The 14172-nt window shown below is 34.4% G+C and overlaps 5 protein-coding genes across 5 annotated transcripts; 3 read left to right on the top strand and 2 right to left on the bottom strand.

The window, feature by feature from the left end:
- The first annotated feature begins 96 nt into the window (after positions 1 to 96).
- On the top strand, positions 97 to 1071 carry Tsp_06906 (conserved hypothetical protein). Its single transcript, XM_003380708.1, has 6 exons — positions 97 to 159; positions 221 to 322; positions 452 to 530; positions 596 to 668; positions 723 to 903; positions 940 to 1071. Exons 1-6 carry the CDS (start codon positions 97 to 99, stop codon positions 1069 to 1071), a joined length of 630 nt encoding a protein of 209 aa, XP_003380756.1.
- A 53-nt stretch (positions 1072 to 1124) lies between these two features.
- Positions 1125 to 2421, top strand: Tsp_06905 (conserved hypothetical protein). Its single transcript, XM_003380707.1, has 4 exons — positions 1125 to 1283; positions 1346 to 1471; positions 1872 to 1927; positions 2415 to 2421. The coding sequence occupies exons 1-4, from the start codon at positions 1125 to 1127 to the stop codon at positions 2419 to 2421; spliced, it is 348 nt and encodes a 115-aa protein (XP_003380755.1).
- A 12-nt stretch (positions 2422 to 2433) lies between these two features.
- Positions 2434 to 5668, top strand: Tsp_06904 (lysyl-tRNA synthetase). The gene is made up of 10 exons (XM_003380706.1): positions 2434 to 2477; positions 3306 to 3450; positions 3507 to 3669; positions 3855 to 4264; positions 4329 to 4611; positions 4694 to 4867; positions 5028 to 5067; positions 5214 to 5340; positions 5395 to 5538; positions 5603 to 5668. Exons 1-10 carry the CDS (start codon positions 2434 to 2436, stop codon positions 5666 to 5668), a joined length of 1596 nt encoding a protein of 531 aa, XP_003380754.1.
- Positions 5669 to 5767: 99 nt separating this feature from the next.
- Positions 5768 to 8322, bottom strand: Tsp_06903 (FAD-dependent oxidoreductase domain-containing protein 1). Its single transcript, XM_003380705.1, has 10 exons — positions 8119 to 8322; positions 7619 to 7840; positions 7322 to 7451; positions 7156 to 7258; positions 6994 to 7130; positions 6706 to 6920; positions 6509 to 6660; positions 6284 to 6419; positions 6040 to 6255; positions 5768 to 6019 (listed from the first exon to the last, which is right to left on the bottom strand). Exons 1-10 carry the CDS (start codon positions 8320 to 8322, stop codon positions 5768 to 5770), a joined length of 1767 nt encoding a protein of 588 aa, XP_003380753.1.
- A 3127-nt stretch (positions 8323 to 11449) lies between these two features.
- Positions 11450 to 12372, bottom strand: Tsp_06902 (hypothetical protein). The gene is made up of 2 exons (XM_003380704.1): positions 12100 to 12372; positions 11450 to 12037 (listed from the first exon to the last, which is right to left on the bottom strand). Exons 1-2 carry the CDS (start codon positions 12370 to 12372, stop codon positions 11450 to 11452), a joined length of 861 nt encoding a protein of 286 aa, XP_003380752.1.
- Positions 12373 to 14172: the final 1800 nt, after the last annotated feature.

Here is a 14172-nt window from a genome sequence, read left to right as displayed (position 1 = left end):
TTGGTAAGTGGTGCCCAATTGCAGATTGAAGATTCAGTTTTGAATAAATTACTCTTTGTTTTCAGATGTTAGTGTTTTCTGTTGTTGTTACATTTGATGGCAGCTGATAAAATGTGTGATTGTGATGAAAACGATTTCGAGGACACGGGCTACACATCGGTTTGTTGCTATTCAATTTGTCTGTATTCTTCTGTGTATTGCTTGCTGTTATTTGATTTAGAGATTAGCAGGTGAAGAGTTGAAAAGTGGTAATCGCGAATCGCTAAATGAGCTGCTATTTCAGAAAGTTCGAACACTACGCCAGGAAAATATCAGACTGAAAGTAATTGGTGACTAGACCTAATTTAAAATTTGTTGCTTAATAGTTTTTGAAAATGCATTCATATCTTTAGTTACTCTTTTTTTCGTTTATTATGATTCTTTTATTTCAATGATTTTCTTTTTGTCGTAGTTACGGTTAGAAGAAGCTGAGGAACAGATTGAGCAGCTTAAACAAGAAAAATTTGACTTGCAAAGGTTATTATCTACTGGTAAGAAACTGTTGTTGAGAAAATGCAATCAAACATTAAGAATACATTTTATATATATGACTAAGATTTGACGAATGAAAAGGAAATGGTTTCGGAAAGAGAAATGGAAAAAGACACTGTTCAGTTCAAAAGTGCAAAGTAAGACTCATAAAAGAATATATTTTTCTTTTTAATTTGGTGAAACAATTTCAGTCTTACTCCATTTCGAAAGGTAACTCAGCAACTTATTCGTGAGAATTTGGATTTACGCAAAGAGCTAATGGGTATAACTCCTGAAAGTCGTCAAACATCAACAGCACTGAAATGTTGTCAATGTGTGCAATTTATGAAGCAAAAGGATCGACAAGCGCTTGTACGTAATATTTCAGGTAAAGTTATTCCTATGGATCTTTAAAATATTTTTTTTCAGTATTATGCAAAAAAACTTGCTGAAGCTAAACGGCGTGAATCCGAGTATGAAATTGCACTTAACTGCACTCGAGCAGAAGCGCATGATTTGCAAACAAAGTTAAATGAAATGGAAACAAATTACGTCGTATGAATTGTGTTTGTTGTTAATTGCTTTCGGTTATGCTGTGTTATTAATAGAAAAAAATGGAATGCATCAAAAATCGAGCAAGCGTTTTGGAAAATCGTAACAAACGCATGGAACGTTTCCAGCAGCTGAGCATCAAAGGAATCGAAACAGACATAGGATTTCTTAGAAATAAACTATTCGAAATTGAAAAGCGATCTATCAACGTAAGCCGAACCGTTTGTTTGTAGTTTTTTTCATAATCCGTTTAATTTTATTTATTGTTGTTTTTTCATTTCAGGAATTAAGTCGATTGATCAGTGAAAGTAACAAAGATATTGCTGAAAAAGAGTTGGCTAGGTTGAATGACGTATGTGAAAATGTTTCGAAAGATATTGCTAAACTGAAGGAGTTGAACAGTCGTGTAGTAGAATTTTGAACTTCTTTCGTCATTATCATTTGTTATTACATGTTGGTAAGAGCTAAATTTTTCTGACTGAATTTGCTTCAAATCTTCAAGTAATAATTGAAGAAGATTCGATTATTTTCTACAGTTTAATTGTTTATTTCACCCAATGCTTTTTCAAATAAACGTTATTATCTTTTATTTTTTATTTATAATTGTATGTATTACGTTTTGTTGTAATATTTGGATCTTATATATTAAATTTTAATTTATTATTTACAATTTATCTTGCTGTCCAATGTGACATGAATTTTCTTTGCATTTTGCATTTTTTGCTGTTACAATTACAGTATACATGTTGGAGAACCTTTAAATATTTATTAGCACGTTCATCAGTTGTTTCTTTTTCTCTTTTTATAAGAGGGTTATAACCCAAATTTTCAAAACATTTTCTTACACTGTCGTAACAGAGTTCACGTAATTGAATGTAAAATTTTGTAACTTTCATTTAAAACTTGTGATTTGTTGAATTGAAATGCAGAAATTGTGTTATATACTTATAAGGTTCTTCATTTCATTTATGATTTAATGGTTTTATTTATTATTATTGTATGCGCTATTAATACAAATTATTATTTAGTCATTGACTGTACTGTAGTTTTGTTCATAATTTCTTTTGTTATGGGTTACTGTATTTGCCAGCGAGCATTGCTTTCTAGTTAATTTTGAACGGCGGTTTGGTTTTGGAAGGTATGTTATTTTTTCTCATTTACTTTAAACAACAGAAAAATTAATTCCAGGTAGAATTATTTAAATTTGTTTGTGTGTCCGATTGTTTGGCAGATATATAATTATATTTATTTATTTTCACAATTAATATATTATGAAGTGATATTTTGTAGGTACTTTTTTAATGTATTTCGAAAGTTTTATCTTAGTTATGATAATGAAGTATTATTTTTAGATACTGATTTATTTTAAACATGCAATCCGAAAGTAATGTTGAAATTCAAAAACCAAGCAAAAAGTAAGTATTATTATTATTATATTTATTTCAGTAATATGTCTTCAGCTTTCTGATTATTATTAATAATAATTGAAGAAGCAGTCATACCTTTATGCTATTCAACGTTTTGTCTAGTATTATTTTAGTACAGTTTATGAATTCTAGTCTACATTTTTAAAAGGCGTTTTCAATTCTAACTGATTAAATTATTTTATGTCCGTATGATCAACGTTGCTTAGTAAGGGAAATAGTTGCATTAATTTTTTAGCCAAACAGTAGTTGTGTATTGACGTATCTCAGTTAGAATGTGGTTGGGCGTTGTTGTGTGACTTTAATGGAATATCTGTTAATAACATTCTATCACTTCATTTTGAATATAATTGAATTGTTCATATATTTGATGTTCATAAAATTTTCATACATTATTGTTTAATTTGCGTGCATGCATTCATGGATTTTATTTATTTTGTAATTAAGCTGTGACATGCTTAGTTTGAAAATTTTCATAGGCAATGTCGTCAGTAGTGTTGTTCCGGCATTGTTTTCTGAGATTATCGTCAATATCAATTCCAAACAACGTCTGTTTTTCTTCAAAAAGCATCCGGTATTACAGTCTGTTTTTTCGTCGATACATGTGTTTTGCGCGGATATATTTTAATTTATACAATAATTTATTTATAATCTTTTGATAGTTTTGTTATCTGCATCACCTGACGCAGTTAGGTTTTTTTAATTTAATTTCAAAGATGACTGCAATTTGACAGCATTAGCTGTTGAGTATGATTTTTTATAATTGCATGCATTCACGCAAGATTGGGATATGTTTTAAATGTAGTGTAATATTTTTAGTGCGTTGAAGCGTCAGTTGAAGTTGGAAAAGAAATTGAAAGAAAAAGCTGAAAAGGCAGAAATTTCGGCCGCGCATGGTGCTTTGGGAACTGTCGAAAAGGATAAAAAAGATTTGAAGAAAACGGACGATGCTGTCGATGCTACCGTATGTTTTAATTGCAAGTTCATGTTGCGTTGTTAATTTAATTTTGTTAATTTTAGGAATATTATTGTTTGAGATTAGCTGCTATTAAGCAACTCCGTGAAAATGGTTTTGAGCCGTATCCGCATAAATTTGAAGTTACTATTTCACTGACAGACTTTATAGAGAAATACAATTCTGTAAAATGCGAAGAAGTTTTGAATGAGACTGTCCGTGTTGCAGGTGCGTGTAATTTTCATTATTTTCTTTCTTTCTTTTTATTTTGCATGATGATTTATTTTGCCATATGAAGCGTTTGTGATTCTTATTCAAGCCCGTATTAACACTGATTGTCATATTTAATTCTATTTTGATTTTTTCTCACAAATATAGTGTTGTTATTGATGTTTTGTATGAAATTATTACAGGCAGGATTCACTCGAAGCGTGAAGCTGGTCAGAAGTTAATATTTTACGACCTGCGAGCAGAAGGCACCCGTCTTCAAATTATGGCAAATGGAAAATTTTATAAAACAGGTGAAGCGGAATTTTTACGAATTAATGAAGCAGTTCGTCGCGGCGATATTGTCGGGTGCATAGGACATCCAAGTAGGACGAAGAAAGGCGAACTGAGCATAATACCAACGGAATTGGTACTGCTGACGCCTTGCTTGCACATGCTTCCACATTTGCATTATGGTCTGAAAAATCAAGAAACGCGATACCGAATGCGTTATTTAGATTTGATTATTAATAACAATGTCAGGAACATATTCATTCGACGTTCACAAATTTTGAATTATATTAGAAAATATTTGGACAGCATTGGATTTTTGGAAGTTAGATTTAAAAGTTTTTCTTTTCGTTTTTTTTTCAAATATAATGTATGCAATGAATTCGTAGGTGGAAACACCAATGATGAACATGATTCCAGGGGGAGCTACTGCCAAGCCATTTGTGACTCATCACAACGAACTTGATCGTGATTTGTACATGCGAGTTGCACCCGAACTGTATTTGAAAATGCTGATTGTTGGAGGTATAGATAGGGTCTATGAGATTGGGCGCAACTTCCGTAATGAAGGTATCGATTTGACGCATAATCCTGAATTCACGATGTGTGAATTTTATATGGCTTATGCGGATTACAATGATTTGATGAAGATCACGGAGGATCTGTTGTCTGGTAAGGTTTTCGATTTTATTATTTTTCTTTTTGATTTACATTTACAGATACTTTATTTAACCAATGTTATTTTCTTCAATAGGAATGGTGAAGCATCTTTTTGGATCATATTTGGTTACGTATCATCCAAACGGTCCCGAAGGAGAAGCGGTTACCATTGACTTTACACCACCTTATCGGAAAATAAGCATGTATTTTGAATTAGAGAAAAAATTAAATGTGAAATTACCTCCACCCAATGAACTTGTAAAAGAAGGTATGAGTAGTATAAACGATTTGACATGTTTTATATCCGCTTACACGACTTTTAGAAAATCGTCGTTTTTTTGACGATTTATGTTTAAAGCATGAAGTTGAATGTCCTCCTCCGAGAACTACAGCTAGACTTTTGGATAAAGTGAATGAATAATTTCCAGATCTATTGGTAGAAGGTTTATTTTTGTTTTTATTTAGCTTGTGGGTGAATTCATTGAGATCGATTGCATTACTCCAACATTCATAATTGATCATCCACAAATTATGAGTCCGTTGGCAAAATGGTAGTCTTTTTTTTGAATGTCATTAAATAATTTTTGAATTTTTCTTATATACATATTTTTAAGGCACAGAGCAATACCTGGACTGACCGAACGATTTGAGTTGTTTGTCATGACCAGGGAATTGTGCAATGCGTATACTGAATTAAATGATCCAGTTGTGCAAAGGGAGCGCTTCGAGGAACAAGCTGCGGTATGAACGGTGGAAATTTATCGATTAACTATGCAAATATGTACTGTTATTCAGAATAAAGCTGCTGGCGATGAAGAAGCACAACCGATAGATGAGGTATTTTGCAACGCTTTGGAACATGGACTTCCACCCACAGCTGGCTGGGGTATGGGCATTGATCGTCTGACGATGTTATTAACTGATCAGAACAACATTAAAGTGAGTAAATTATGCATTAATGAAAATTGTTTTAAGCCCAGGTTTTAATTTTGCTCAAATCCAGGAAGTGTTGCTTTTTCCTGCAATGAAACCGGATGAAACCCGTGAAAAGTTGAATGACACTGTCTGAAACGGTGAAATTCTATTATTAGTATTGTTCGATCCAAGCACAGCCAAAGAATTAATTGGATCTACGAGAGTTGATTTTATTAAGTAAAAGGCATCAAAATTAGAAGCATTCTGGTTTCACTGTCTTTCCACGAAGCATGCGACTGAGATGAAAGTCTCGTAGATCAATACTGACATACGCTCCTTCGAGGAACTGTTCCATCAAGGCTCGAGCAGCGGGAATGCCATGCTGCAAAGCCATGCCGTCAAAACCTCCACAATGATAATAATTTGAATGGAACGGATGTGGACCAATGATAGCGCTGTTGTCGTATAAATTTCTGTCCACATAATATGCCCAAGAGTTTTTAACCTGAAAATAAAAAAGAATACAACTGTGTAAAGGTAATGGAAATTTGGACTTGTCGTCGCAAATGATGAACAGACTTTTAGCTTTTCGAAGCTGGGTACTCTGGCTGCCAACACTGGCCAGATTTTCGTGTCGAAATAATCATAGTCAACGTCGAGATTGCTGTGATCGATTTGGTTGTCCTCTTCCTGATACGTAATATTATGGATGAGAAACGAGTTTGAAAACAATAACAACATCTAAAACTACTCTATACAGACTGCTTACCCAGCTTGGATTTTTCCCACATATATAGAGATGTCCCAAGCCTTCTCGACGACACCATACCCCACTTGGATCGAACAAATAAGGCATATCTAGAGATGGACCATCTGGACAGTGAAATATGAACGCGTATCGTTTCCTGTAAGTTCAATAGAAAGCACCATTTATATATGTTCTTTGCATACAATATACAAATGTGTATGCACGTTGTGATTTTTCCACACATACCTGGCAACAACTGGAATCGGAACAGACATGACTTCTTCGCCCAAGCCAAATCCAGCCATCTCAGCTACTTCGCCAGACCATGCACCAGCACAGTTTATGAATAAGTAGGAGTACAAAGCTCTGGGTGCACAATCTGTTACCTGAGGTTCCATCTAAATTTGAACAGTTCCGCATTATGTAGGTGTAATTATTTTTACCAGTGTAAAAATCAAATCTACCACAAGTCGACGCAGAGATTTGTGCTTCCACTGATCACGTTCTGAAAGTACTTTAGCAGGAGACTGGTCATTGTTCCATTCGTAGAGAAATCCTGTCACTTTCGCTTTGATATACTGCACTCCCAAAGTGATGTTCTTTTCTCGGAAAGCAGACAGTAGTTGCCAACCGTCGAAAACTCCTTCATTTTCCGAACCTGAAAATCATTATTTCAAACATGTTTTTAGTCTAAGAACAAATTATAGTAGTTCGTTTGAATTTTCCTCTACCCAGTGAACCAAGAACAATGTCACCAAAACGCATAAATGGAAACATCAGCTGCAGCTCATCGTTGTTGAGCAGCTTCACCTTGGCACCTAGATCACTGAGAAAAAGGTCAACTTGACTCCACTTGAATGACAGTGCACTGTAAAAATGAGGATGCATTTTACGTCTGCATTTTATGGTTTTGCACCATTGCGTTTGCTTTTTCTTCGTTGTCCGCTAGAAACAATGAATTCATGGGGGTGAATCTGAAAGCTGGCAGATCGTTTTCTGAAGAAAATTGCAACAGAATTAAAAAATCTAGTGAATTTCCAGAAATTTTTTTCTAAAAACCTAAAATTCTGAGATGTTCGTTGGCATTGCGCAAAAATTCTGCAGTGAACAAAGACATTTGAACTTTCTCTGGACAACTGAACTGTTGCCAAATTCCACCAGGTGATAAAATCGTTGAGCTAATTGAAAACTATAATATTCAGGTTTGCATCATATGTTAGCCTTTTTGTCGAAGAATTAAATAATAAACTATAAAATTTGATTAAAATTATAACAACGTTTAAATTAATCATAACTGTATAAGTGAAAGAAATTTGAACATCATTTCCATGTAAGTACAGTTGAAAGTATATTTACTGTAGAGTCGGCTTCAATGACAACAACTTTCAAGTCATCGTCTCGTATTCGCTGTTTTATCCACCAAGCACATGCAGAACCAACAAGACCGCCTCCAATTATTGCTACTGTACATTCCATAGGTAAGAGTTCTAAATCACAAACGCTTTTCATCATATTTGTCAGCTTTCCGCGACGTTTGTAATAATCGTATTTCGCCTGATTGTAACGAATTCTGTTTCGCTGAAAAAGATATTATTTAATTAAAGTAAAAATAACACTCCTTTCTGTTAATAAATAGATCATCACTACAGGTAGTTGGAATGCCTTTTTGTTTGTTTACAGTTTACAGGGTTATTCGTTTTGTTCCTTTGCTTTGATTATACGGTTTAAGAGATGGGATGAAAAAAAACAAATGATTAAGAATACGTAATTATAATTACAATTATAGAATGTCAGAAACAATACATTATGTGTTTATTAAAAATAAAAGCATTATTTAGTGATATAAAATGTATTACCTGGAAATCCAGTTTCGTGATCTCCCACACGCGCTTGTAAGGATGTTCACCAATGTCATAGAATGATTTATTTGTATAATCATCATAGTTTAAAATTGATGATTTGTGCAGTGTTCTTGAATAGGATGAGATGATTCGATGAAATGTAATTTTGGCCATACGATGCATTGATCTGATGCTAAAATATTTCCATTTTACGTTCATTTTCTACAAAAGTTTCACATAATAGGAAATGTATATATGTATTGCTCTCAGAAAAATATATTAGCATTTTATTTAAAGATCTTATGTATTTTAAATTAATTTGAAGAAATCAGTATGTTTCCAAAAAATGTAAAATGTATTAAAATTTGTCATACAGTATTATTTCGATTTGCAAGTTATGTATTATGTATGTTAGTTTATTTGTTATTTATGAAATTCACAGATTTCGGTTTCCGGTATTTCATTATTTTCAGTTATGAATCACTCGACTTGATTATTATTATTATTATTGAGTGATTTTGACAAATAATTTAACAAACTCGAACAAAATTTATCGACATCAGGTACAGTGGACTATTAAGCCCAGTCTGAAGTTGGAAAATCAGACTAATTGTGACTGATCTGTTCTGTTTGTATAATTGCACCGTTTGTCTATTCGTTTATTCATATTCTGCAACGGACCGGTTGTACTCGATGAAACAACAGCGCGCAAATATCCCTCCAAGCAATATATAACTCGATACTAGCAGTGCAAGCGATATAATAACACTTCAGTAATTGACACAAACGCATAAACGCCATGTTGTTGTTCTGCATCCCCCATTTACTTTATTTTCATTATGTTGTCGTAACAGTCATCACTACAGTAACCCAAATTCAGGTGCAAAAGTCTGCTGTTGTTATTTTAATATTTTAAAATTGCACATAATTTTATTTATTCTTATAATGGGGGTTTTGATTATGTTTTATGATTTTGAATAAGAACTTGAACTTCTTCTGAACTGTGTTAGTGTTATCAAGTTTTTTTGCTTTCTACTAGATGAAATAACAAAAGAAACTTAGACAGGATAATATTTAAAACAGATTTGAATTGTACATTCAACTGGTTGCGGTCGTGCATTCCTATTTCCAAACGATTGAAGCGTTTAATTTGAAATGATGCGCGAAAATAAAATCCACTAATACCTGGGCAATAATGGAAAACTGACATGTTTTATACGAGCAGAATGATAAATCAGTTTACAGTATATTATATTTATTTTTTAATGAAATTTAATAAGATTTTTGTTCTTTGTAGCAGTTTTATTGCATCACTTTTCATGTTTTTCAGGCTTTGTTGTTGAATTTTTCAATTTTTAGTTGACAGTATTATCCAGTATTTATATCAAATAGCTAAGAGACTTATGTGCCCAAACATGATTATTGGAAATAGTTTTTTATATTAATTGAAATATTAAATTGATATGAAGTGAGAATTGTAGTCTGGGAAAATAGCCCTGCAAGCTAAGAATATCTTTTTTCAAATTCAGTCGTCCTGGTAACAGATTCTCTTCTGTTCGAGCGTAATATTGATCGTTGACTTTTATCAGCGAACTAGATTCTACTTAGCATGTATACTTTATTGCAGTCAAAGGCACAGCAAATAAAATCAAGTGCGTTACGGCAAACACGCATTAGCTCAGTTGATGTCAAAAACTCTACATTCTGAAATATTTACAATACTTTAAATCACGAGGAAAGTCGTTGCGAATGCAAATTGCAAAAGAAAGTTTGTAGCGGTGTTGTTATTATTACAAACTGGTGATGGAAAGCAAATATTGAAATTTGCATATAATGAAGTGATTTTCATAAATGTGCAACGAATTTTATAAGTAATTTTGCGCTGCTGCTGTTCGTTGCATTTTATATTATTGTTCGATCTGTTCTGTTCTGCCAATATTTTAATCTTTACAAGTTGTTCATTATTACGTTGATGATAAAATTATCTATTATATTTGAAGGTATGTTATTTTTTGTTGCAAGTTTTCTTCTCTTCTGTTCAAATTCAATTCAAAACCAAAGTATAATTAAAGTATTTTTAATTTTAATGTATTTATGAAACCAATCTGTTATCCATGTTTGAAATGGAAGAATAGGTGAGAAGTTCGGTTCTACTGGTATTTTGGTTGAACTGATTTGATTTTTACTTTACAGAAACTAGATAATAATTGTATTCTGTTATTAAACGATATTTCAATAGACGACCATGCTTATCGGTAGTTTACTGTAAATGTGGGGAATGAATTATGCGCTTGATAAACAGGTTGTTGCTTTGTGCTTGTTTGTTGAATGGCAGTGATTAGCCATAGGCATTGTGCAAGTTGTTTATTACTTGTCTGCGAAGATCAAACAGTTTGACAGCTTCAGGCAAAGTGTAAGCTCAACTGACAGATTGCGTTGAAACTGAGAATAATTGACGACGAATAATTCTTTTTCACGGTTTTGTTCTATATTTTCTCTTATTTTCGTATTTCATCTCATTTTTATTGATATATTCATTCACACTGATATAAGGGTTGCTTCATTGTTGAAAAATAAAAAAAAATTTTTTTTGCTTGGTCAGGCAAGAATATTATTATTATTATTGGTTGTTGGTATTATTTGTTGGATGAATTGTTTGCGGTGAACCAGTTGGAGAAATTAGATGATAGCCGCGTACGACTGCTGACTGCAGCACGTCTGAAATTACTGATCAAGTTTCTCCGGTCGTCCTTCTTTATTATTGATCTGCTTGTCTCCGCTTTCTTCTATAAACGCTCCATAAAAGTTGTCTGCAGTATTCTTGCTGCTGCAAGGACGTTGAACATTTCCAATTGTTCCAACTGCTGCTGCAGCGATGACAATTTTGTTACCCACTGCTGTTCATCGTTGGCCGTTGCTCTTCTCCTGCTTCAGGAGGAAACTTTGTTTGGCTAAACCCCTTGTAGCCGGCGAACCAGAGGGTCCTGTTGTCACAACTGCCATACCTGGTCCGAATTCGTTGCGTTTGAAAAATGAATTATCCGAAATACAGAACAGCGACGCGGTGCAGTTTTTCGTCGACTACACCAAATCTATCGGTAATTACATTGCCGACGTCGACGGCAACATGCTGTTGGATGTGTACTCGCAGATTGCTTCAATCCCAATCGGTTACAACCACCCGGATTTGATAGAAGCGGTCAAATCGACCAACATGAGAAGTATGTTTATCAATCGACCAGCTTTGGGCGTGTATCCGCCCAAAGATCACGTCCAGTCGTTGCGCAGTTCGTTGTTGGTCGTCGCACCGCCGGGTATGAAGAACGTGGCGACGATGATGTGCGGTTCATGTTCCAACGAAAACGCGTTCAAAACTGCTTTCATATGGTACAGAACAAAGCAACGTGGCGGCAAAGAGCCGACCGCGGACGATATGCGCAGTTCGATGCAGAACCAACCTCCCGGATCCCCTCAGTTGAGCGTGCTCAGCTTTCAGGGCGGCTTTCACGGTCGAACGATGGCCTGCCTCTCTTGCACCCATTCCAAAGCGATACACAAGGTCGACATGCCAGCTCTCGACTGGCCGATGGCGTCGTTTCCCCGTTACAAATATCCGCTCGACGAGCATGCCGATTACAACAGAAATGAAGATCAGCAGTGTCTGGCCGAGGTGCAGCAGTTGATGGAAGTGTACAAACAGCGGGGCAGAGATGTCGCCGCCGTGTTGGTGGAACCGATACAAGCCGAAGGTGGGGACAATTTTGCGTCCAAGGAATTTTTCACCGACTTGCAAAAGCTGACCAAACAAGCCGGTGCGGCGTTTATTGTCGACGAAGTGCAGACCGGATGCGGTGCCACTGGTAGGATGTGGGCCCACGAGCACTGGGATTTGCCCGAATCGCCAGATTTGGTGACGTTTTCCAAAAAGATGTACCTGGGTGGTTTCTATTTCAAGCCGGAATTCTACGTCAAACAGGGTTATCGAATTTTCAACACATGGCTTGGCGATCCGTCGAAGCTAGCGCTGTTGGACGTGACGTTGCGCGTCATTCGCCGCGACAATTTGCTCCAAAACACGCAAATTGCCGGCCGTACACTTTTGGCAGGTTTGCAAGCGTTGGAGGAAAAATTTCCCGCCTTAGTCCACAGCGCCCGCGGTCTTGGAACATTCTGTGCGATAACATGCCGAGACGTAGCCACCCGCGACAATATATTGACACGGATGCGCCAACGCGGCATTAACATGGGCGGATGCGGCGAAGCATCCATTCGATTCAGGCCAATGCTCACTTTTCAAACTTGTCACGCGGAAATTATTCTAGAACGCTTAAATGCTGTTCTGAAAGAATTCTAATTGAACTCTGCTGGTATTTGCTTGTTTTTTTTTCTATGATTTTCCTTTTTTCCTTCATTTCATCACACTGATAACATTTTCAATAATACAGTAATGCAGGAACGTTGTTTGATTATTACAATTATTATTATTATTATTATTTCATAGATTTAAATATTTATATATTAACATAATCAGATGTATTAATTACAATCGTTAAACCGCTTTTTTTATATTCAAGGGAACCTTGATACTTTATTATAATATGCATGGTACTTGCTTGTCATTCAGATATTAGAGGTGAGAGTGACTGAATTTTGAGCTGTTGATTGAGATGTGAGCTTGAAATTGGTGAAAAAATTTCAATTTAACAAACAATGCCATTCCAAATTCTGTTGAAACGAAATAAATATTTATCTGTTCAATTATTTAGATTACATTATTAGAAACAACTACTCTTGTCATCAGAAGTTCTTGAAAGTGATTACAAGTTCAATATTAGTATGTATTTCAGCGATAATTAACTATTTCACTTCTTAGAATGTCAGTTAATATCACTGCAAATACTGGAATTCTTTCAACTACGAAACGAATCACGTAATATCCAGAGATACGTAAATCTGTGCAAATATATATTATTTTTATAGAGGCCACTTTTACTAATAATAAATCAAAGAAAGCCTTTGAAGTGAAAATGAAAACGGTAAAGCATTGTTTTGCATGTAATTAAAGGTTTTTCATTTTTGAACATTTTAAAAATCAAAGTGACCACTTCAGTTGAGCTTTCACTGTTGATAAAGCATTTGATTATTCAATGTGAAAATATATTAAACTTTTCTTCACAGGACAAGTCTGAAATGAAAAACTTAATTGTATTCATTATAGCCTGCAGTACATTGCGTATTTGTAAACATAGTAATCAAAAACATTGAAATTTCTTCATTTTGTCACGTATTATGCAGATTATTGAATTACTATGCCAGAAATATGCAAAAAGAAACGTGACAATGATTTGCTGTTACACAATTTGTTTCAAGTTTTCTATGTTCAAAAGATTACAATCTCTTTTCAACTTATACTTTCAATTTTAGTTTTCGATAAATGAGTAAACACTAATGCAATAATACAATGACGTAATTTCAAACGGTTCATCTATTATATAATAATAATACATCGAAAATTTTCATAAATGATCTACGTACATGCTTTGCTTTTTCCATTTGAATAATGAATAACAGACATTGTTTTGACATTCAACTAGCAAATTTTTCAACGAATGCGTTCTCCTCAAAGGGATAATTATTTTCAATATATTACAGGTTTTAAAATTTGGATTTCAAAGGGTTTCTGTATTACAAAAGTGAAATGCAGGCACAAATGTTATTGGAATCGGCAACTTTTGTTCGCGGGTATTTGTTCAAATTTTTGTATAAATGCTAATGAAATGCAATTATAAGATGTATTATCAAGCGCGCAGGTTTTGTTTCTATCTCTGACGTCCCCACTAAAATCGCATCATTGTACAACTTTTTTGCAATATCTCGGCAAATACGCGTTTGTACGACGTGCGACCAGGTTTGTAATGATTACCTTAATTGTTCTGATCAATGAAATGAATTTGTCTATAACTTAAAAGTTTCGACTTTGCAAAAAAACAAGGCTAAAACCTTTGCTGTTACTGTGATTTTCAAATAATAAACTTTCTATTAAAATATCGAATCCTGTGTAAAAGATTG

This window comes from Trichinella spiralis, assembly GCF_000181795.1.
Source record: "Trichinella spiralis strain ISS 195 chromosome Unknown Scfld2, whole genome shotgun sequence".
NCBI lineage: Eukaryota > Metazoa > Nematoda > Enoplea > Trichinellida > Trichinellidae > Trichinella > Trichinella spiralis.
This window is presented reverse-complemented; position numbering and strand designations above follow the sequence as displayed.